The sequence below is a fragment of the Pygocentrus nattereri genome, chromosome 1 (assembly GCF_015220715.1).
Source record: "Pygocentrus nattereri isolate fPygNat1 chromosome 1, fPygNat1.pri, whole genome shotgun sequence".
NCBI lineage: Eukaryota > Metazoa > Chordata > Actinopteri > Characiformes > Serrasalmidae > Pygocentrus > Pygocentrus nattereri.
In genome coordinates this window covers 24,775,824-24,799,119 of record NC_051211.1, presented here as the reverse complement: position 1 = coordinate 24,799,119, position 23,296 = coordinate 24,775,824, and the positions used below count along the sequence as shown (strand labels likewise).

Below are 23,296 nucleotides of genomic sequence, written 5' to 3'. Positions count from 1 at the left end.
AAAAAGTCTATTCCATGGTGGCTCCACCACGCAACTTACAGAATTTAAAGAATCTGCTGGTGATGCCTTGGTGCCAGATACCCCAGGGCACCTTCAGATGTCTCCTAGAGTCCATTGCAGGTGGTCATGTTTTGCCACAATGGATATTAGTCAAAGAACAGAAAGCATTACAATGAATGTCTGGCTGTTGTCTCCACTGTCATTGTACCCTTTAGTACACACTTCTTTGCTGTGGTTGTGTCAGTTAATTTTTCCCTCCGTGTCCAGTGATTTGTTTTCCTATGGCATCGTTTTGCCCTGGGATTTCTTTATTTCCTCTGCCACAGCCTTGTCTAAGGAAGATTTTGGAGTTAAAGTCATTAACCTTGTTGTGGTTATTAATGTTACAGTGGAAAGAGGCCCATCATGTCAGCCATTAGCCAACACAGCGGTGGATGATGCATTAAAGTAGCATGACTCTGTGAAATTAGCCATGTAGTTCCTGTCAGTACATGAGTTGCTGTCATCTTTTCTGTGAGCGCTCTTTTTATGGCTTACTGATGAGATTGCTTTTCCCTGCACTGCACAGGCTCGGCCCAAGGTCGGTGCATGCAATGGTAATGTTCTAAGCGCTACTGTTTACTGCTTCATAGGCATCTGTCTCTATTGATCCCACTGTTTTCCACTCAATTAATCAGGAGTCTGTGTGTGCGTGTGTTGTGTAGGCCAGTGTTTGGAACAGTTTGCGTTGTTATTTATGTGATTTTACTGAACTTATAAGAGCTCACTGAGTTGTGGGTGTGCATGTGATTGTGTAGACATGAATATATATTTGTTTGTGAGTGTGTGTCTGTTTTTACATCACTGGTTGTACATGCAAAGACCAAATATTCCCTTTGGTCATAGTTGTGCATGCACTGTGCTACTTTGTTGACTGCAGTCCAAATTCAATAAAGTGGCCATATGGATTCTGTGGTGACTTACCCCACAAATTTATGCACATACAGAATCACCTTTATTGGCACTCAAAGTCACTTCAGTTCAGTAGTCATTGACTTTAATTTACAGGAGTATGGCGAAGATCAGTTTATGGTTTGTAGCAATTGACCATATGAAGGTTTATAAAAGGTCTGCATGGGTAAACGACATCTAAAGTAGCCCCTAAAGACTGTATGTGGATGTTTAGTACCTCTTTTTGTATTCGTTCAGCATCAAATTGAGAAGACATTTCAAGGCATCATTAAAGTGAGTGGGAATCTAGTCATGGCTGGTTCTTTGCACAGGCCTTATAGAGAAGAATAAAACAGCGCTTGAGTGAGTTTACTGAGAGAGCTGGAGCACAGAGATCATCATTAGGCTGTAGAGTGAGCAGTACTTTGAACGTTTGCTTTTAATTGCTTTAGATGTTTCTAAAGCTTTCAGAAGCATTGGACATATATATATATATATATATATATATATATATATATATATATATATATATATATATATATATATATATATATATATATAATATAAATAATAAAGAGTGATTTTGTGGATGTTAGTCTGTTTGTTGAACCATTTTAAACCTCTCCTCGAGGAAGTCCAGTATTACATGTAGTTAAAAAGCTGCTCCTGGTTTGACCAATCAGTGCTTCAGTAAATTGTGCTCATGATGTAATTGATGTTATAAACAAGTGGCAGCTGTGAAGGTGTGAAGGAAAAATATGGACTCAATGAATTGTGAAATTCTAATGTATATTGTGATAAACTCACTGCTGAGGTGCATTGTTTAAAAAAATTGCTTAGATGCCTAAAACTTTCACACAGTACTTTGTGTGTGTGTGTGTGTGTGTGTGTGTGTGTGTGTGTATATATATATATATATATATATATATATATATATATATATTTAAAACTTCCAGAAACTGGAAATAGGAAAGTATGTGTATCATTACAGCACAAATATGCCTCTTAAAGTTTGACGCTTGAGGAAAGGAAACCAGGCAGTTGCATAAGAGTACATTATTTAAAGTAATGTGAGTAAATAGCTCACTACATTTGAAGGCAAACTACTGACAAAGGCTAATACTATCAGGAGAATAAAGACATTGATGAGGCAAATTGTTGCTGTGAACTGTGTAATGATTATTTCCACATTAATTGGTCCAGTCATTTAGATTATTTGGCTTGAATCAGGAAAAGAAAAAATATAGATATTAATGTTACAATTAATATTAAATATTTAACGTCACACAAAACCTTTGTTTTAAAGCATGAAAAATACAGGGATTGTTTACATCAGGAAGGCCAGCACCCCGTATGGTCAGAAATTAAGTTAAAATGTAACTCTTAGTTTGTGCTGGATTGTGCTGAATTATCGTTGTGTTGGTACCATTTTTGAGAAATGGAACATCACTTTTAATAACCTGTGATGCCACTCAGCCTCCCAACAGCGGCCAGATCACTCCACAGTGCTCTCATTTGTTTGTGATATGTTGCTGTTAAAAGAAACACTCTCAGGTTATACAGCCTAAATTGTTTTGATGAGTGACATCACTCACTTTCCCTTACTTTTGATTACTTATTCTTTTAAAGTCATATAATTATAGATATAATTATAAAGAATTTTACTTAACACAAGACAAACAGAAGAACTGCACTGTTCTATGAAATATTGAGTTTATATGTGACTTTTTGGTGACTTCATAAGTAAATTATTCACACTTGGAATGATTTTTTTTTTTAGTTTTAGTTTTCTGCATTATTTTAACACAGCAGCTATCCTCTACTTTGTGTGAAAATTTTATGATGAATGAACTGATATGAAATGCTACAAAATTGTTTGGGCATTAACTGGCCTTAAAAGTAAAGATGTTTTGCAAAACAAAAATGTGAAATTGTTGTGTAAATACTATGTTTTCAATATGCAACTGAAGCAAGTGCATAATAGCAACAGAATGGTGTAATTTAGCTGTGCAGTTTAGACAAACAATTTCAAAATAGTCATCTGGGCTCCAGAGTGGTGCAGTTGTCTAAGCAGTCCTATCACCAGAAGAGTGCGAGTCTGATTCCCGGCATTGTCTTAGCAATCTGTGACCAGGAATCCAAAAAAGTATAAATGGCTTCGCTCTCCCCATCAAAAGCTAGCCAACACAGGCATTTGAATTGATGTTCTGCTCCACTGATGTAAGAGGCACTTAAAAAAATGCAGCAGCTGGCTTTTGAGGAAGGATGTGCAAACATTCACCCTTGCTAGCCTGGAGTGACTAGGGGAGACCTAACTAGCTGGTGGAATTGTCAAAGAAAGACTAAATTGGGGAGGAAATTTTTTTTTAAAAATCATCCTTTCAACCTGTGAAAAAACAGATCTAGCCAGAAGTAGACAATGACACACTATTTTAGGTGTTTTGTTTTTATCTTACTGACAGTGTTGGGCTTCGGACATGGATGCAGTTTTCTACTTATGCACAACATTTCTGACTTTTTGAACTGGACAGCCAAGTATCCAAGTATTTGTATATTCTCTTAATGTTAAACAGGAAGCATAAGTGTTATCAAGCCAGTCAATTAATAACAAGATTTTTTTTTTCAACTTTTTTTTATTATTGACATTATCGTACAGTCTTGAATTAGAACATTTATACAGGTGCAGAATGTCATGATTTCCCCTTGTTTTTATGTCTGTGTCTTGCCCTGTGTTGTAGCCATGTGCTTTCTGCCATGTGCTTGTGTTTTTGTTTTGGTTCTTGTACTCTGCCCCCCCCCACCTTATTTATTAGTATCATCACCTGTCTGTAGTCTCTGTCTCCTCCTTCTCCCAGGTGTTCCCCGTTTGTTGTATCCTTTATCAAGTCATTTGTTTCAGGGTTAGTCTTGTCTGGTCTACTTGTCACTTTGTCTGATGTACTTGTTCTTTCCCTGCCTCATGTTTTGTTTGCTCTTTGTTTAAAACCCTGTAGTTAGTTATTTTGTATTTTGCTAGCTTGTTTTGGTTATTAAAGTCTGCTTGCACTTCTATCCAGCTTCCCTGCACATTCCGTTCTTGACACAGAATCCCTATCAGTAAAGAAACACAGTTGCAAAATTATCATTGAATGAAGAGGTTCCATGAACAGTCACTCAAATACACACAGAATAACATAAAATCATAAAAATAAGCCTATATTATTGAACTTGCATTGACCTTGGCTTGCTGTTCACCTCAGGCCTGCTTAGACTGGAGGAGCTGGTGCGTCACTTCCTCATCTCCCGGGACACACTCTCAGTGAGGATGCTTGACGACACCTTGGACCCCACTCCATTACTGAAGGAAATCCGTGATGATAAAGTAGCAACAATTATCATTGATGCCAACGCTTCAGTATCTATACTCATACTAAAGAAGGTAAATGTGCATGCTGACTCGTCAGTTACATGGAAGCATCCATCACTTTCCTCATGCTTAAAGTTCTGTACACACATCACACTCATCATTAGTTATGTGGAGACATATTCAGTATACTTCACAGACACACACAGTTTAGCACCTTCATTGCTGATGCATGCATTTGTGACTTTCTGTTCTTGCCAGTTCATTTCAACCAATTTAGAGATTTCATCATTATTCATGTGGCTGAATGGCATCTTAAAGACTCTGCTTAGTTTTATATTATGGCATATATAATAATGTGTAACATAATATATTAATGTGAAATGACTGGAATGTTAGAAGTATAATAGTAGAAAAGAGATGGCTGGCTTAGGCTTGTCACAATACAGTAATTTTATGTTTTTCATCTGGCAGCAATCAAAAACAAATCTTTTCTGCAAACTACTTCTCAAGTCTGGTAAAGAGTGCATTTGATGTATAGCGACAGAAACTGTTCTGTTGTCACTCAGCTGAGAAATTCTCAGCAAAGGCTAATATTAGACATTCGATCAAAGAAAAGATGTGCCAACCATAAGTTATATTTGGTGTAGTCCTGGTAATAGTTTATGGGCGTACAATTTACAGCACACAGAAATGTGTAGATACTGCATTTATATACACTACCACTCAAAACTTTTAAATCACTTGTCATTAATAAAGTAGGCCTCCAGTTCAGGATCTTTTTTCCAAATTGGCTTACTTGCCACTGCTCTGATAAAATCATGTGAGCTCTGCTGATTATTGTGACATGTCTATCAGTTGAATCGTTCCTGAGAATGAAGCCTAAAAAAAAGTGGAATTCACGTTCTAATGATTAAAATAGTAATTTGTGCATGTATCTTCAACAAATGTTATATTAATGAAAACACTGATTCCAAGCTTCTGAATGGTGATTCCAAAAATTTTACGCTTTAGTCTGTATGTATAATTTACTGTATTTGTAGATACTTTAAAAATACTACTGGTCTTGTTGTGCTGTTTGTATCTATATGTATCTCTCCCCCTCTCTCCCTTTCTCTCACTCTCTCTATTTCTCTCCACCTCTTCCCTCCCTCCCTCTCTCTCTCTCTCTTCCTTTTTTTAATTTATTTATTTATTTTTTAAAAATATAAATATTAAGGCATCTGAGCTAGGCATGACATCAGCCTTCTACAAGTACATCCTGACCACAATGGTAAGACACCACGTCTACATTCCCCTTCAACCAGTGACACTTCACTCTTTTTCTCTGCTCATAATCCTCCAGCAGGGAGCCAAAGCAGGGCTGGCTATTGTCCAATCAGATCATCAGAAATGCATGATAGGTCTGTGCAGTTTATCATCAACATGACCGGATATGCCCTTGTTTGTGGCGACTTCCTATCGCTTGAATTCATAGCTCATATTTTTAGGTCATATATTCTTCAATGGGGAGCTGAGTGGTTTTGCACAGCCACTACTACGTGGCTGTTAGCAGCAACACTTGGCCCTTGGAGGAATTCTGTCAGCGGTAGAAGTTGCCCTTTTGATTTGTGACCAGATTTTTATTTCTTATATAATGTATGACATTTAAGTCTGGACCTTGGAAGCTGGTCCAAGTTCAGTGCTAAAGGGGTAACTTCAGCTGAGCTGTGAAGGTCCAAAATGTGAGTATATGAATATGAGGTGTGGCAAGGGTTGGGTGAAGTTGGGCCTGTAGGAACAAATCTGTAGAAGTTGTGTGCATCCTCATTCTCTGTAATTCTTATTACTGCTTTATACATAAAAAGGATGTTTAAAATGCACCTTAAATTTGTTATTGAAAAATTAAAAATTCATCTATGCGAAATAATAAACTGTTGAATATTTTTATTCGTTTTCATTTCATCAACTAAACATCACTAAACCTTGAATGAATGAATGAAGAATGCAGATAATTATGCAAATCAGTAATGGCCCATGTCCTCCCTTGTACAAACCTATCTCGTCACTCTATCCTGCATGCTTTCCTTTTATCTTTGGCAAACTTTACCACAACAAAATGCCAAGGGGCAATGTTGGTGGATGAAGCACAATGACAGCTGCATGACAACTGCATGTCCAGCCTGCTCTGAGATATGTTAAGTGTAGGATTTCAGATCATAAACAGGTCTTGGACCAATCGGGGACTGACAGAGATTGAACTTAACAGTGGTGTTTTTTTTTCCCTTTGTGACATTTGTAGTGAGACATGTAAAGAATGTTGCTTTTAAGCAGAGGAAGCAAATCACAATAGCAACTATTACTGGTGAAACAAAGGGAAGTATATAATGGAGCAGTTGCTGTAAGGTCCCAGAAAACATTCCTCAAAAAATGTTGCCAACCCAGGTAAAGATCTGATCAAGAACTCCTTCTGGAGCAGGATTTGGAATGAGTCTATGAAGATCTGCTGTGTATTTATCAATATTTTCATAGTTATCTGGGACGTGGATGCAGCAGGAGGTATTGAGAATGTCACATACCTCTAATTTTTCTAAGGTCAGCAGGTCTAAAACCTTCCTATTTTCCAGCAGGCATCTACAACACCTCCAAATGGAAATATTCCCCACCCTACTGTCTGCGCTAGACCAGGGGTCCTTCATAATGTGACCATTCCATGTTTGTATACCTGCTAGGGTAATGCCAAGTTCTCTTTTCATACAGTGTAAAGGTCCATGAGATTGTAATGTGGTCCATGGATCAGCATGTACTGTATTAGGAGGCATGTAAAAGGAACCGCACCATGAATCAGATGGAAGTGATGGATAAGCCTTGTTTCCACAAACCCAGTAGAAACCCAAAGGAAGTGGTTCCCTCATCCAAATACCGGATGGGTTTGTATTTATGGTGGTAGAATGTTTACACCAAGATGTGCCATTCGTAATGAAGGCAGAGATGGAAACAGAACATGCACTGTTACCAAGAAAAGTATCCTCTGGATAACAAGGTTTGCTAATAAACGTACCCAGTCTGACGAAGCCCTCACAGGAATGGGATCTGCTAATCCATGCTTCCAGCTAGATTCATCTCGATAATTACATGCTATGGTTAAATTTAGTACTACCAACTCTAACAGTATAGTGCCAGCCAACAATCCAGGAGCTATCAGCATTTGAATTGTAATAGGCTGCTCTATTTGACTTCAGACAGCTAACAATAGGCAATGACCAGTTATCACTTATACCATCTACCATAATTTGCTATTATTCCCATGGTTTCAGAAGCAGAATGATCTGTTCATAAAGCTTGTGCAGAAATATTAAGTCTTGGGATCACATGATAAACAAAACAACCATTTCCTCCTATGGTACGATTTTGTGCCCACAGGATGGCCTGAGCACATACCATGTTGTGGTCCATCATGTCTGCAAAAGCTATTGTCAGAATGTTTATAAAAACTACAGGTTTCATCATTCTTTATTCCCTTTTTGTTATAAAAAGTCCTTTATCATGCAACTTGTTGCAGTGGTAGCTGTCTTCACTTCCAGAATAGTGGGAGCAAGTGTTGATGTGTCCAAACAGCTTGGAGGGCAGAGTCAGGGGACCTAGATAGGCTTTGATGTCAGTTCTTTCGACCACCAATCAGTAACACGTCATGTCCTGTTTCATTGTCACTGTCTCAGGTCTGCTCTGGCATGTTCTAAAACAAAACACATAGACACAGTGGCAGTATCGTGTTCTTCTTGCACAAATCATGTCGTATGTCCTTGTTTAAAGGTTTGGTTTAGCACTTGTAATGGATACCTTCTCTCCCTATCTAACCTGGGTCCTGGCCTCTGGGGGGAGTAGGGGAGAGCTAGTCACAAAAGGGAATTAGGAGATCTTCACTCCGAGAGTCACCACCTATGATCTACATATCATAGTTCTTCCTCAGAGCATCTCCCTACAAGGGTCACCTATGTTATCCCTGAACTAGCCATCACCATCAGGTGGTGGTTCCACCTTAGTATGGCTCACATGTATCCATTTTTTCCTTGACATTTTAGAGCAGAGGTTGTAGTAAGGAGGACCTGGTATGGACTTTCCCACTTTGACCCTAATGGCTCAGTGTTATGCACCTTAATCATTACCCACATACCTGAAACGATAGGGTGACCCCCCCTTTAGTAGGTTCTTTCCATGCATCCAGCACTTGGTTCTGAGCAGCCGCAACAGCCTTGGACAATGTCTGGCAGTATTGCAGCAGACTGTTGAACATGACATATGCCTTTTGAATCAATAGTTCCTAGAAGTGTCATAGCACAACCAGTAATGATCTCCTATGGTGACAGCTGGATATTCCTATTAGTTGAAGCTCTGATGCTGCAAAGAACAGCAGGCAAAGCTTCCACCCATGAAACCCATTCATGATGTAGCTTGCTCAGTTTGGACTTTAAAGTTCTGTTCATCCTTTCAACCTGTCCTGGAGCTTAAGGTCAATAGGGACAGTGGAAATGCCACTTTATCTCCAACAACCTTGCTACTTCTTGACAAACCTTCCCAGTAAAGTGATTTCCTTGATCACTCTCAATAACCCTTGGGAGACCCCACCTTGGGATGAAATCTTTCACCAGACATTTAGAGGTATGTAGGGCAGCATCTTTAGTAGTGACATATCCCTCAATCTACCTTGAGAACTTGCGAATTATTATCAAACAGTCCTATTTTCCCTGGCATCTTGGCAAAGTGATGTAATCTACCTGCAAACCTTGAAACGGGCCACTTGGTGGTGTTACAGTTTGGTAGGGGAGGGAGACTGCAGGTCCTGGATTTGCCTTAAGACAGGTGGTGCAAGTCAGACAATGGCTCTTTGCACACATGTGGAATTTAGGATTCCACCATACTTGGTTGAAGTGATGTACCATCTGGGTTAGTCCAGGGTGACCTAGAGTATGTATGGTAACCATCCAGTGGTGAAGCAGAGCTTCAGGAGCCACAAATTTACCCCCTTAACCCAGATACCATCGCGAAGAGATGCACCTCTCTCAACCCAAGTCCAAATCCGGAGCCTGCTGGTATAAAGCAAGTAAATCAGCCAAATTTTTAACAACGGGGTGTTCACAGGATGACAGGATATATTCGATAGGTAAAAGACAAGCCCTTTTAGCCACATTGTCAGCTAAACAGTGGCCTAGGTGTTCAGAAGATGTGGCAGAGGAATGGACTTTTATTTTAATAATAGCAACCTGTTTTGGAAGTGTGAAGCTTACATGAGTTCTGCCACTTGTTGGGGTTTTTCACTGGGGTTCTGTTTGCTGTCAGAAAATGTCTTTGCTTCCATAACAAGTCAAAAACATGGCATATGCCATAAACATACTTTGAGTCAACAAATATATTCGCTTTTAAACCTTTAGCAAGCACACAGGCACGAGTTAGTTCTGCCTGTTGTGCGGAATAATGATCCAGCAATCTGCCGGTAGCTATTTCTTCATACTGTGTTGTTGATCACTATATTAGGGGCAGTTAAAACTGCAAGCCAGTTACCCCACCTTTGTGCTGTCACTGAAGAATCCTGCCATTTAGGAACAAAGAGGAAACAGAGTGTGGACATTTAACAGGGAGAACCTAACCCAAAACAATTGGAGCAACAGCTAAAACAGACAGATAAGTTGCCTGGATTGCTCTCAGGCATGGTGACATGGCAAGTGCTACTGTGTCTGTTTCAGCAGAGTAATGAAATACAGGTCTCTCTCGTACAAGGTGAATGGTAGTTCCATGTTCACTAGGCCTAGTGCTGGGGCCTTGCATAGAGCAGTTTCAAGGCAATGAAAAGCACGCAACTGCCCCAACAGCTGATTGATGACACTTTGAATGCCACCATGACAACACAGGACAACTATAAAACTTGCACAGACCCCAGTACAGGGCAGAGGTCAGTGCTACTTTGGGCTTTTAGGCACAACTTCAGTTGTATCTGAAACTCAACCCTGAGCTTTCCAGAGAGGGAAACAAGGGTTGTTGTAGGCTCATTTCAAAGCATCAAACTTTCCTTATGTTTATACTTCCACGGGCCTATTTTGCCTTGGAGGCAGCATGGATTAAGACATGCTCTGCGAGTTTGCTCTCTGCTTGTTTGCCAGAATTACATATTTAGCTTCTCATCTATTTTATCTGAATGAACAGGCACTTTCTTTTGATAGTATTTGTCCAAACTAGATGAGTCCATATGTTTATATAACTGTTCATCTGCTCTGACAATGAAATCATCATCAGACCAATCAGATGCCACCCTACCAGCCCTCTTTGTGGTAGCTTTCCCTCCTGCTTACGGTAACGCTACCGCGATCTTTCCCTCCGTTCCGTTGATGAGAGGAGGATAACCTACTGGTACCAGGGTTTGCTCTGAAATGTGCGCTCACCTACAGCTTAGAGATGAGATGTCCAATCCAGGTCATGGCACCCTCTTGATCCAGGGAAACTCAGTCTGTTGTCTGGACAAGTGAAGTTTATTCATTGTGCGCGTAGGTCTCAGACATACAGTTACCCCATAAGACATTAGGCTAATACAGTTATATAGCTGGACTGATGCTAAGATTAGACCCAGCTTATACAGGACAAGTAACAGGTGTGACAAACACGACTATATAGGGGTAAACACAAAATAGGCAGCCTAAAATACAACTTCAGCATGTGCACACAGATACAGAATGTATAACACAGATACAGCACGATTCACAACAATAAATTCTTTCAATATAAAGCAGTCAAACTCTAATATTTACAGAGATTTCTTATTCCTTATTTATTATTTCTTATTATTTAAAAACGAAGCTGCCGAAGTGCATCTCATGTTTCAAGTGATGGGCTGTTCATCATACAAAAAATCGAATGATATTCTTTTTTTTCTTCATTTATGCAGAATAAGATGAATGCTAAAGTGCTCATTAACGTTTTCCACTGATGAACATAATGTTAGCTAGTTTTGTGTGTGACCTTAGAATCAAGACTGTGGTTACATTCATGCCAGAATGTAACTACAGCCCCATTAAATGTGACATGGGAAAATTTGAAGAAGAAGCTGGTGAATAAGAAGCTGTCTTCGCTTTACAGATTTTACGCTATCAGTTTTTTTTACAAGGTAGCACAGTTTGTTTTAAGTAATTTATTTTACATGACAATTATCAACTTACCATGAATGCAGATTATCTCCACCTGCAACTCTCAGCTTGGGTTAGCTGATTGTTGTGTTGCCAACAGAGAAGTTACATAGTGCCCTCTGGACAAACCACACAGTGACAACACTCACAACATGGTTGAAGGATCTGTCTTTCGTTTATACCTTTTGTTTTTTAATTGTCATCTATTGGCCATTATAAATGCCAATACCAATATATCTGCAGTTAACTCAAATGAACCAATAATACTGGAATGCTGATTTATCAATTGGGATATAGCTGTAGTACTAACATTACCCTTTACTGGACCTAAGAGGTTGAGCCCAAAACTGGAAAAAAAACCCAGACCATTATTCCTCCTCCACCAAACTTTACTGTTGTCACTGTGCATTCCAGTGGGCATCCCAGTCCCAAACCAGACTGATAAAAAGAACACTTTTCCACTGCTCCAGAGTACAGTGAAAGCACGCTTTATACCACTCCAGCCTAAGTTTGGCATTGTGCATAGTGATCTTCATAACTTGGCAGCCCTGCTCTATGTTTGCATTGTCCGCTGCTTCGTGGTTAAAACTCAGGTTTAGAACATTGAGGAGTTTTTAGCACATTTAAAATGTTCTAGAATATTTTGCCCAGAATTTTTTCTCTAGGCATTGTTGACAAATATGTATTTCAGTATCCACTGGCAATGTTAAGTTAGATATGTTGGTACAGGCATGTTCTGTAGATGTATGTTTGATGTTGCCACGTTATAGAGCTCATTAGCATATTTTGTTCTAGTGGAATGTGAAAAGTTTTTCAGAGAAGCTGTGTTTTCAATGGAAAATGTGTGAAGTATAATACAATTAAAACAAGCACAAGTACCAATTTATACAAACATTATAAGCCACCAAAAAGGGTTTCATCCTTTAAAAAGCATTTTAAGTACACGGGTAATAATGCTGAGACATTGCGTAGTGTGTGATTTTAGATGTGAATAAAACTAGACATAGAAAAGGCTTCCCAAACGCTTGCTATAAAACGTAAAACTTAAAAAAATGTTACTTGAAATTTGTGTTTGACAAACAACCAAATAGTTCATTTCTTATCAGAATGTGCTTATTCTGGCCTCATTTTTATCTGAAATATTGTCATAACCTGCCTATTAATGAAATCCTAATAACTGTGAAGTATAGTCCTTGCATTTAATGAAATGTAGTAAATAAATGTCTCTTTTTCTCTCTCTCTCCACCACTGATCCTCTCTGCTTATGTAAGGATTTCCCACTGTTGAGGCTGGATGATGTTGTAGATGAACAGTCCAACATTGTAGGATTCTCCATGTTGAACAGCAGTCATCCCTTCTACCTGGAGTTCATCAGGAGCCTCAATCTGTCTTGGAGAGAAGGATGTGACCTCAGCCCATACCCTGGTCCAGCTGTGAGCCTCATGCATGCGTGCACGCACACAAACAAGCACAGACACTGCAATACACGAGGGACATGCAATGAGCATAAGCGCCCTGTTTTGTGGCGGCACACACCTTCATGGAATATAGACACGTGTGTTCTGCTTGCATGTCAAGTAAGGTAACACACTTTATATATATTATCATAGGCTTACACAAAGAAGTATAACACATCATAGGTTAATTCTTGAATTTAATTTATATTTAAAACTATTTTTAATTTTAATTTACATTTAAAAATTTTCCTCTGTACAGATTGTCAGTGACTGTCCTTAATAATAAATTGTACGTGTGTGTTCTACCTGTAACAGCTGACTGTAACGACTTTGATTGTAAATGTGAGCAGCGCAATGCAAGCATGGGAAGTGCTGTAACACAGCAAACTGGCTAATGTAAAACTAAAGGATACAGAGACTCATACATGGAAAGAGAGCAACAGCCTCATCTAAACAGACCAGACTGCTTTACATTTTATTTATGAAAACTGTATTTTGAAGGTGTTTTTGGACCATTTCTAATGTCTAGTTTCTAGGTTTTCAAAGAGCATTAGCTGTTCTGAAATTTTAAAATGTCTCTTTAAATGGATTGGCACTTTCTCTGAAACATCTGTGTAACTATTACTGTTGGTTAAGTAGTGGAAAAACAGCAATTCACAAGTCTTTCAACAAGGCAGAGATCAAAGAACCAGCAAAATGACTAGTGCTTGGTTTAAATACCTAGCAAGCTTGTTTATCAACAAAAAACACATGAATCACCAACAATATGAATTACTGTAAGTACACTAGATATCCAAACGAATGCAGAGAAAATTACAAAGCAAACCAGAACTTTTCTTGTTGATTGTGGAGTTTCTTGGCTATTTTTCCCTTCCCAACACAGTGTTTTATGTATGTATTAACATAGAGACTTGCTGAGTGGACCCTACTGCAAATGGACTTTATTGGATAAATTGAACTTGAGGCACATTCAACAGATGCTTAGTTCCATGCAGAAAGAAAAAGAACTTTGCACAGTTTCTGTATAAATGTAGTTAGAGATTTTCTAAATCTGAGCCAGAACACCATTCTGTCCCGACTTCTGTCTAGTCTAATTGACTCTAGTCTGATTTGTAATGGATTAATTTTAGTAACTACCTCAACACTACTTTCATTCAATGTTGTAGCCACTCTTGAACTGAAAAGTTTCAGTTCAACAGAAACAAACTAATGTTTGGAGTTAGTATTATGCATGCTTTTAACTATTTACAGGTAGCCCTACATGGTACATATTGTGTATCTACAGGAATCTCTTAATGCTCAAAAAAAAAAAAAAAGACGTGGTTTTATGTCAGATAGGGTGATAAATTTGAGTTGTTCTATAAGACAGTCTGGAGGAGAGAGACTGCTGCGGGCCTTTACAGGCATGAAGAGTTATTTTCAGATATACACTAATGCCTTTTCTCTCACCCTCTCTCTTTTTCTCTCCCCCCCTCTGTCTCTCTCTCCCGCGCTCTTTCTTTGCTTCTCCACGCCAGCTAATGTCTTCTCCTCTCAATCAATCCTCCTTTCTGTCTCTGCCTCTGTCTACACTTCTCTGTAGAATTAGAATGAGCAGGACAGATTCAGCTCTTTGTTTGGACTCATTTACAAAATTGGCATACATGAAAATACCTGAATTAAGGGGATTTTAAGTGGTAATTGATGTTACCAGGGATATTTATTTATAGACCTGCATTTGGAATATTTCCATGGTGACAGAGCTGCTATAGCATCTTCTGTGCAAATGTAAACTGTAAAGTCATCTCCTTGTGAGAAAAATCTGGGTACTTTTAGGAAGAATCCACTCTCATTTGTTCCTTCCACCGGGGTCAAGTGTGAAATGTGGTTTCCTAGTGACGGGAAGTCAATTGTGGGATTGGTGCTGCTTCCCGCAGCTCTTGTTGGTCCTTGAGGCTTGGGCACAAGCCTCATGCTGCCTCTCACCAGGGCCTGGTACTGATCTAGTAGCAGGTAGCATGCTCCTGCAGAAATGCAACCATTTCTCCACAGCAAAGATTCATTCCCGCTCACTGAGTCCGTTGAGTACTTTGAAAATAATTATTTAAATCTCAGTGAGTAAACGGGTATATTTGTGTGTGTAGCTGTTGGCCTGAGCTACTTTTGCTCCATGTTTGCTAGAAGCTAGCGTTAGGCTAACAAGAAGGCGTAAGCTTTGCACATAACCATGCAGGTTCATTCTGGCTCAGTTGAAGTTTCATTGGCACGAGTGTAGAGAATAAAGGATCTGAGTGGATAAATCTGTTTTTGTGTGTGAACTTTTGATTTATATACTTATATGTATATAATATATCTACCTGTAGCACTGGAGGCTCACGCTAGCTTAGCGAAAAGATTAAACCTCCAGCATTTTGGACTCTACGCTGAGGCAAGTTTAGGGGATAAAGACTCGAATCTGAGCAGGAGAAACTGAGTGACTGCTGCTGGAGTTGCAAAGATTTTTTAAATGGATGTTTTCTTCTTCTTTCTTCTTCTTCTTTCTTTTATATTTCCATAAAAGGATTTAGGGCTGCTCAAAGCAAAAACTTATCATGTAGTGATCCAAAGTGAAGTGAAGGACATTCCTTCTTTACTTCTGCCCTTCTCCTCTTACTTTTTGTCTCTCTCCCTTTGCACAGCTGTCATCGGCCCTGATGTTTGACGCGGTGCACGTGGTGGTTGGGGCGGTGCGGGAGCTGAACCGGAGTCAGGAGATTGGAGTGAAGCCTCTCAGCTGCACCTCCTCGCTCATCTGGCAACATGGCACCAGCCTCATGAACTACCTGCGCATGGTGTGTGTCACCATGGATACCCCAGCAGCGGCCATTTTGTGGTTGCTGAGCTATGTGTCCTCGCTCTTTACTCTCCCTGATGATGACTGTGGTGGCTGTTGTTATCTTGGCCACTGCTGTTGTTTATATCAGCATCACTGCTCTTTCTGCCCAGCTGGGTTGGTTAAATATGGGAAATCTAGCTCTATGTTGTCTGTATTGACAGTTTTGTCCTGCTGGGATTTTGCTGGGTGTGTTCTTTAGTGTTGTTTGCAGACAGGTTTAACTACATGCAGATAATGGGCCCTCATACAAAAACTTTTGCAGTGGTTATTCCTATGTTTTCAGGGTTCTGTGTTCTCTGGGCTTTTATTTTATCTTTGAAATATCTAGGAATTAGCCCTGCGTTTCCCAGCCGCTCATAGGGATTTGAACAGGTACTCAAGTGCTCAGTTAAATGTTTGAGGTGCCAGTTTTCAAATACTAATATTGTTATTTGGGTCTTAAAGCTTTACTTTGTGTTTTGTTTAAACTGAAAAAGATAGTATTACTGAGATAGGAGAACACATTTAAGCCAATGTGTGGTGTGTGTGTGTGTGCACGTGTGTGTGTGCGTGTGTGTGCTGCTGCTGCTGTTAGAAGTAACCCTGTAAAACGTCACTAGCATTACTGAAGTAGAAATTTAAATGTCATAGTCATTGGGATGGATTTCACTGGAGTTTTTTGGACCAGACCACATGTTTTTAAGTATTAACTTTACACACACAGGCTCAAAAAGAAGGTCTGGCTGGATGTTTTTGTCTCAAATGCAGAATCAACATTATGCTGATGAAGATAGGGTAGTAAATAATTCACTTGCATCCTCGGAAGACATGATTTACCAAGTTTTGAATGTCTTTGACTGTATTTGAACATTCTTTCATCGTGCTCGCTCTCAACCTATGCTACAGAATGTTCCTCTGCATGTTGCATGCAATTAGTCATTTGTACCAAATCCCCAGAACTTATATAGGGTAGAATTTTACATATTCTATGCTCTGACGTCTCAAAAAAATGGTATGAGTTACAGTTTGCTAATTAGCTCACTTGTGCTTGCCAGCTAAGGAAAGTACCATCCTATTGAAAATAGAACATTTGTTCCTTGTGTTTTCCAGTGTGACCATGACATTTGTCGACTCCATGACTCCATAACCATCTTAGAAACACTTAATCATTTTAGGTATGATTTATTAAAAAAGGGCTGCACATAGAGCCCTGGGAGCATAAAGTCCTGGGAATGTAGAACCCAGGGAACATAGGTACCTGTGTTTGGCGTAATTTTTTTCCAGGGGTATTATTGCTATTTATCATCTTTAGAATGATTTAAATTATTGGTGTATTGATAATATTATGTATTAGTATTAATATTGTTACAGTCTGAGCATTGTGTCTTCATTTACACCTGTTTCTTCCAGCTGTACAGTCCTAGAGTTTGTGTTATAGTCACCCTTTTTTCTCTGGGTGCCAGACAGTGCTAGACTTGTTTACTCTATTCCTTCTACCAGTCATTTCTGCTTGTTTATCTGAGTCTGCCACTCTCTGTCTCTTCCCATCTGTTTTTGCAGTTTGTTTCTTTCTGTCTTTGCGCATCACTCCATCACTCTAGCACTCCTTTTGGCAACATCTCCACACCTCCTCTCCTCCGTCATTCTCGGTTTGTCACTGTCGCTCAGCCTGGGCGTCTCGCCTCCATTCGTTTATGTGCGTAACTCCTCCCGAAACAGTCTCTCACCCTTTTTCTCTTTCACTTGCTCCTCTCTCACTCTAATTTTGTTTCAGCCTCACAGCTTCACTCTCTCACCCATTTACCATGCTTCGCTGACCCATCAGAAACAGCGTATAAGCAGTGACTCCTCTGTTTTAATCTTACTCTCTTCATTCCCTGTGTTTCCCTGTGTTTTCTCTCACTGCTAAATTAGAAGTTCACCATATTTAGGTTTCCCCCTATAATATTACAATCACTTAATTATAGAGGCAGGTTCATAAATGAGAAGTACTACTATTGAAGACTTTCAGTATCAGTTGCCATATTAGTAAAAAAAGTCAGGCTGAAATATTATAAAAGGCCTTGAAAAACTACTTTGTATTATATTAAATATTAACTGTAATTTCTTGTCAAGTTTTCTGCCAGTGCCAGCTGGTCATCAGATTGAATGGGAGGGATAAAAAAACACCTATCAATGGCTCATACACTGTCGCATCACATTTGACGGTATCTGATTCTCAGTGTAAAGAAGATTTAATTTTTTTTTATTCATATGTTGGTATATTGAGCATTTTTTAAAATGATTTTGAGTATTTCTGTGAGTCAGATTTTAGAACTGGATCTGGCCACCCTTTCTAGCACTGAGGGCTGGATGTAACAGGTTTAAAAAAAATTAAAAAGTAAAGTGCATTTAACATGGAATCACAAATTAACTGAGTGAATCTGCAACATCCATCTCAGCCAGGTCATATTTTTCTTACAACCTACACAATGTTTGAAACCAATGACCTTGTAGAGTACTATCATTTTACAATTTTCCAACAAATAGGATATATATCATAGAAAATATTGATTCTGCAGCTGCCCTTTGTACTGTGTGAACATGGCATGATTTAATTACAGAGATTACAGTGCTATAGTAGTGTTCAAAAGTTTGGAATCACAGTTTAAAAGTAACAAACTCTTGGAGACAATTGTATGACATAATTCTATGATGCTACTCCGATACAGGTTTTAACTAAATGGCAGGATGCTGTAAATAATGAAGGAATGTTAGATGTGTCCAGAATGAGGAACAGAGCAGTAGGTGATTCTAAAATGATGGAGAAATGCATCAAGATGTGGTCCTAAGAACTCTCAAAATATCTGACCTGATGCCTCTGATTTTTAAATGATTAAGTGAGGTTTTACAGGGAGACTTGTAGCAGCATGTGCACATGATAATTTAGCATGTTTTTGTCATCCTGATTCAGTAATGCTACTTCTGTTAATTTAATACAAGAACATGGTTCAGCTTTAATCTATTGTTGAATAAAATAACAGCAATGATTAATATAATTATATTAATGATTCCAAACTTTTGAACACCAGTGTTTATATGAGATTTCATTGTGACAATGACAATATTTCTGACCTGGTCTCCAGAACGGTGATTTAGAGTAATCATTATACACTTGCAGCAGCTGCTTGAGTGAGATTCTTAGAGACTTATGTTTTAAGAAATCTCAGTCTTATTATAGGATGAGGTGAAGAAAGGAAATTGTCAGCAATAATCACAGCATTGAAGTGGAATTTATTTGTTTACTCAAATAAGACTATAGTGTAGGGTAAACTTTGGATTCTTCAAGGACATCTGGATCAGGGATAATTTGGCTGTGCTACTCAGTGAAGTGAATGTGATTTGTTCAGCATGAATGTAGGAAAAGGGCTTGACAGACAGCAGGAAATCATACCTTGTCACACTTCTGGAATTATTCAATTCGCTAGAGGAGAGTGACTGCTTTGCAGTTGGAACATGTTCCATCTTTCCTAAATGGAGGATCTTATTCCCAAACCATAATGAAAGAGTTTTGCTTCTTTTTCATCATTTTTCATCAAAGTAAGTGGATTATTTGTTACTTCACTTGCAGCCTGCTGCCGTGCCCAAACTGAACTCCTAAGGAACTAAGCTCTAAGCGTGCCCTTGAGATTCATTTAAAAGCATTTTGCAAAGCAAATGTCACTTTTATTGTAATATGTTCTGAGCCTGCTGCACTATAATATAATATAACACCTTCCAAAAGTACTGGGATAGTGCAGCCAAAATGGTTATTTTTATGTGTATATCCCAGTAAAAGTGATTATGAAAATTTGGATGTACTGGAAGTGCTTAATAAAAATAAAGAATAATAATAATAATAATAATAATAATAATAATAAAAGAAAAAACAAAAATTCAGATATGCAGCATTTTTTGTGTAGGTGTTTGTTGGCATACATAACAACAATTAGGTTCCATGTGGCACAAATAGTTTCAAACATCTCATTCCATTGAACTTGCAAACCACTGACATAGCCACTTTTTTGTAATCTGTCTTGAGATGCTTTTCAGAGCCTGTGCACTATTTCACCGTTTTTGATTCTTGTCCAGACAAAATCTGTAAATCTGGGCTAAAAACGGAATAAACCAGCATATTTCTCACAAATTTGGAGACTTCCTGCCTTCTTCCATATTTATTTTAAGTTTGTTTCTGTTTTTTCATCACGTTTTAATGTCCAAAATCCACCAGAATGTTAATTTTTTGACACATGTTTGTTATTCCCTATCAGCATCGAAGCTGAATGCTCATGGTCCCTATTTATATGGTCATCATATAGTTCATCTACACCATACATCATATACATGTGGCCTAAAATGATGTTGTTCCAAAATAATAAAACACATTAAGCCTCAAATACTCAGAAGAAAAAGCTACCACTTATATCTTTTCTTCATGCATTGAACATTTCATGAGTATAAAGTTACTGTTTCATCTTTGTTGTTCCTCCATATGTTCTCTCTAATGCGTCTGCTCTCACTCTTTCCTTCAAGGTGGAGTATGATGGCTTGACAGGGCGAGTAGAGTTTAACAGCAAAGGCCAGAGGACAAACTACACTCTTCGCATTCTGGAAAAATTCAGAGGAGGACACAAAGAGGTTACACAGACTTCTAAGGCATTTTCACACTTGGACAGTTTCAAGTTTCAGACCTTTTACTTGGTCTCAAACCACTGAGTCATGATTTCTCTTGCATATGTGAACATGTCAGACAAACTCAGACAACTCTAATCTGAGACTTGGGGTGCTTTCACACTTAGACTGTTTCAGTGTTTCAACAGACTGCTGAATCATGATTTTCTATGCATATATGAACACTGCAAACAGACTCAGACCACCCTAAATGGTCTCACAAGCCAATAAAATCACCACCTCCCAAGAGGGTCTCAGTGCAGTCTGGTTTGTTATGTGGTCTGATTGATGTGTGCAATGTAAAAGCAAAACAGTCTCAGTCCTGTCTCATTTTGCTTTATGGTTAAAGAGGCCTTAAGGCTGGAGGCTTCTGATTTGCAGGCCATTTTACATATTGGCCCTATCATCGAGAGAACTTGAGTTATAATCCATGGGGTCTGTGGCTAGAGTCTAAGATAGCACAATTGTCACTCTCTCTGGGTGAGTATGATGGCTCTTTCCCCCATTACTCACAGCCTTGAATGGTTCATTGCTTTTATAAAAAGTGACAAACCATGTAATGTACAGTATACTTACATAAAATGTTCATTAAAAAATAATTGTAATCAAAAGTGATTGTATTAACAACTGTGAACTTTCAAAGGTTTTTAACAACTTGAGGTTGATGGAGTCGAACGTGGCTCAGCCAGTCAGATCGTTTATATGATGAACTGTTGAATGATGAACGCTGCTCATAATTGAGTTCTGAAGAAGTTGTTATGTGAACAAGTAGTCTGAGATATTGCCAGTGCTAAAGAGAAAAAGAAAAGCGTGCCCTTTAAAGTTTGCTTACATTGTGAACACAAAGAACACTGTAGCTGATCCCTTTTGAGATTTACTTTAACAGAACTGAGTTCGGTTCATTTGAAAAGATGTGTGTGAAAACACAATCAGTTGAGGTGGTCTTGGTTTAGATTGCCTGTGATTTGTTTAGTGCTTTGATTGCTGTATGCATTTTGAAAACAAAACTGTCCACTGTAAGATTTGCTTTTTGGTTAAAGAATCTCAAGTGCTTTAACCATACATGCACAGCCGCAGCCTTCAAGTACTTAGCAAGTGAAAACAAGCTACTCAGAAGAAGGGCTGGATGTGAGCTTATATGATCTTGTGGCGAGACAGCAATAAGCCATCAGAAGCTGCATATTACATTGGATTTATCTCCGATAAATGGTGATGTTTAGCACTGGTGGACAGTAACTAAGTAAATGTAATTAGTTACTGTACTTAAGTAGTTTTTTCGTGTATCTGTACTTTGCTTAAGTTTTTCTATTTTGAGCGACTTTTTACTTTCACTCCACTACATTTCAAAGGCAAATATCTGACTTTTTATTCCACTACATACAGACAGAAATCTGTCGTTCCTTTTGGTTTCTGTGTGTATAAAAACGTAACATGTCAAAACAAAAGAAGCGCAAAGCCAGAGCACCAATCAGGGCACAGCAGTCACTTTGTTCTGAGATTGTTTTGACCTGTTGGTCATACCAACCCAGCGCAAGCACACAGTTCAATATCAGCACAGCAGCGTAAAACTTTGGGAGCACATGCGTCACCTAAATGATGAACTAACCTAACTTTGTGTAAATAGACCACAGTATAGAAATATGTCCACATATGCAGTCGTGACTGTCATGTTTCCTTTTTTTCTGAATTCATACAAACACTTTCATTTTATAGTAAATTAGTTTGGGTTAGTTTATGTTTATGAACAGACGCCTACAGATCAACACAGTAAAGGAAAACTTATTTGTGATTCTGAGTTTAAAGCCAGTTTTTATTCAACTTGAAACTAATTTACAAAGTAATCTTAAACTAAAGCTTGTGTAAAAGTGATTTTAGAGCCACTCGGTTCTCCCTGATGGAAACTGTTTACCTTCAGTGTTTTGTGCTTATGATCATTTTAATAGACGTCAGCGTCACTAATTAATGACGTTCTATTAAAAGACTGGTTCACCAAGAGAGACGCTGGAGGATTTTCACCTAAAATGAGTTCATGAAGCAAGTCTTGTTATAAAAATGATAACAGGACATCAGAGCCATAATTACTCTAATACTTTTACTTTGATACACTTGAAGGCAAATACTTTAGTACTTTTACTCAAGTTGAGGTCTAGATTAAGGACTTCTACTTTTACTGATGTAATATTTTACCTTGGGTATCTCTACTTTAACTCAAGTACATGATTTGTGTATTTCGTCCACCTCTGATGTTTAGTCACCCACACAACATAGAATTTAACCTTACCTGTGGTGAAGTCACTGTAATGCATTGTTCTTCTTGGATTATTGCTTTGATAAATGAGACAAACAATGAATGTATAGTACAATAATATACAACATTGTGAAATACAATGTTTAATAAAACATCATTTTCATCAAAGATAATTTTATGAACAGCGGTAACTGTTTAATGGTTATAACAGCTTTGTGCTATTGTAGTATTTTTATAGGGCTTTGAACATAGCTTAGCCATATGATGAACCTGAGCCAAGAAGTTATGGAGAGGCATACCAAATATGCAGCAACTAGAATAATAATTAGAGCTTTGTGCCTTCCAAATATTTGTGGAATTCTCTCACTCTGATTCTTTCCTTCTTCAGATGCCAGATTTGAATTATTTGGTGTGGATTTATAATGTGTACTCGTTTCTCGTACTCGTGTCCTCACTTCTTCTCTTCACCTCTTTATAGATTGGCATCTGGTACTCCAACAACACACTGGCAATGAACTCCACCTCCTTAGACATCAACACGTCACATACCTTGGCCAACAAGACACTTATCGTGACTACCATATTGGTAAGGGACTTTCAAATTTGTTGTCCCATTGACACCTTTGCTGTTCTAAATCTGTAATG

The 23,296-nt window shown here is 38.5% G+C and overlaps 1 protein-coding gene across 3 annotated transcripts in view; it reads left to right on the top strand.

Annotated features, from left to right (window-relative positions):
• Positions 1-23,296, top strand: part of LOC108433750 (glutamate receptor ionotropic, kainate 5) — a 169,203-nt gene that overhangs the window by 97,156 nt on the left and 48,751 nt on the right. For all 3 annotated transcript variants that reach the window (XM_037539018.1, XM_037539021.1, XM_037539017.1), the window contains exons 7-12: positions 4,170-4,348; positions 5,493-5,546; positions 12,696-12,857; positions 15,539-15,691; positions 20,266-20,370; positions 23,130-23,237. In XM_037539018.1, the coding sequence (XP_037394915.1) occupies positions 4,170-4,348; positions 5,493-5,546; positions 12,696-12,857; positions 15,539-15,691; positions 20,266-20,370; positions 23,130-23,237 (761 nt within the window). The remainder of the gene's footprint in view (positions 1-4,169; positions 4,349-5,492; positions 5,547-12,695; positions 12,858-15,538; positions 15,692-20,265; positions 20,371-23,129; positions 23,238-23,296) is intronic.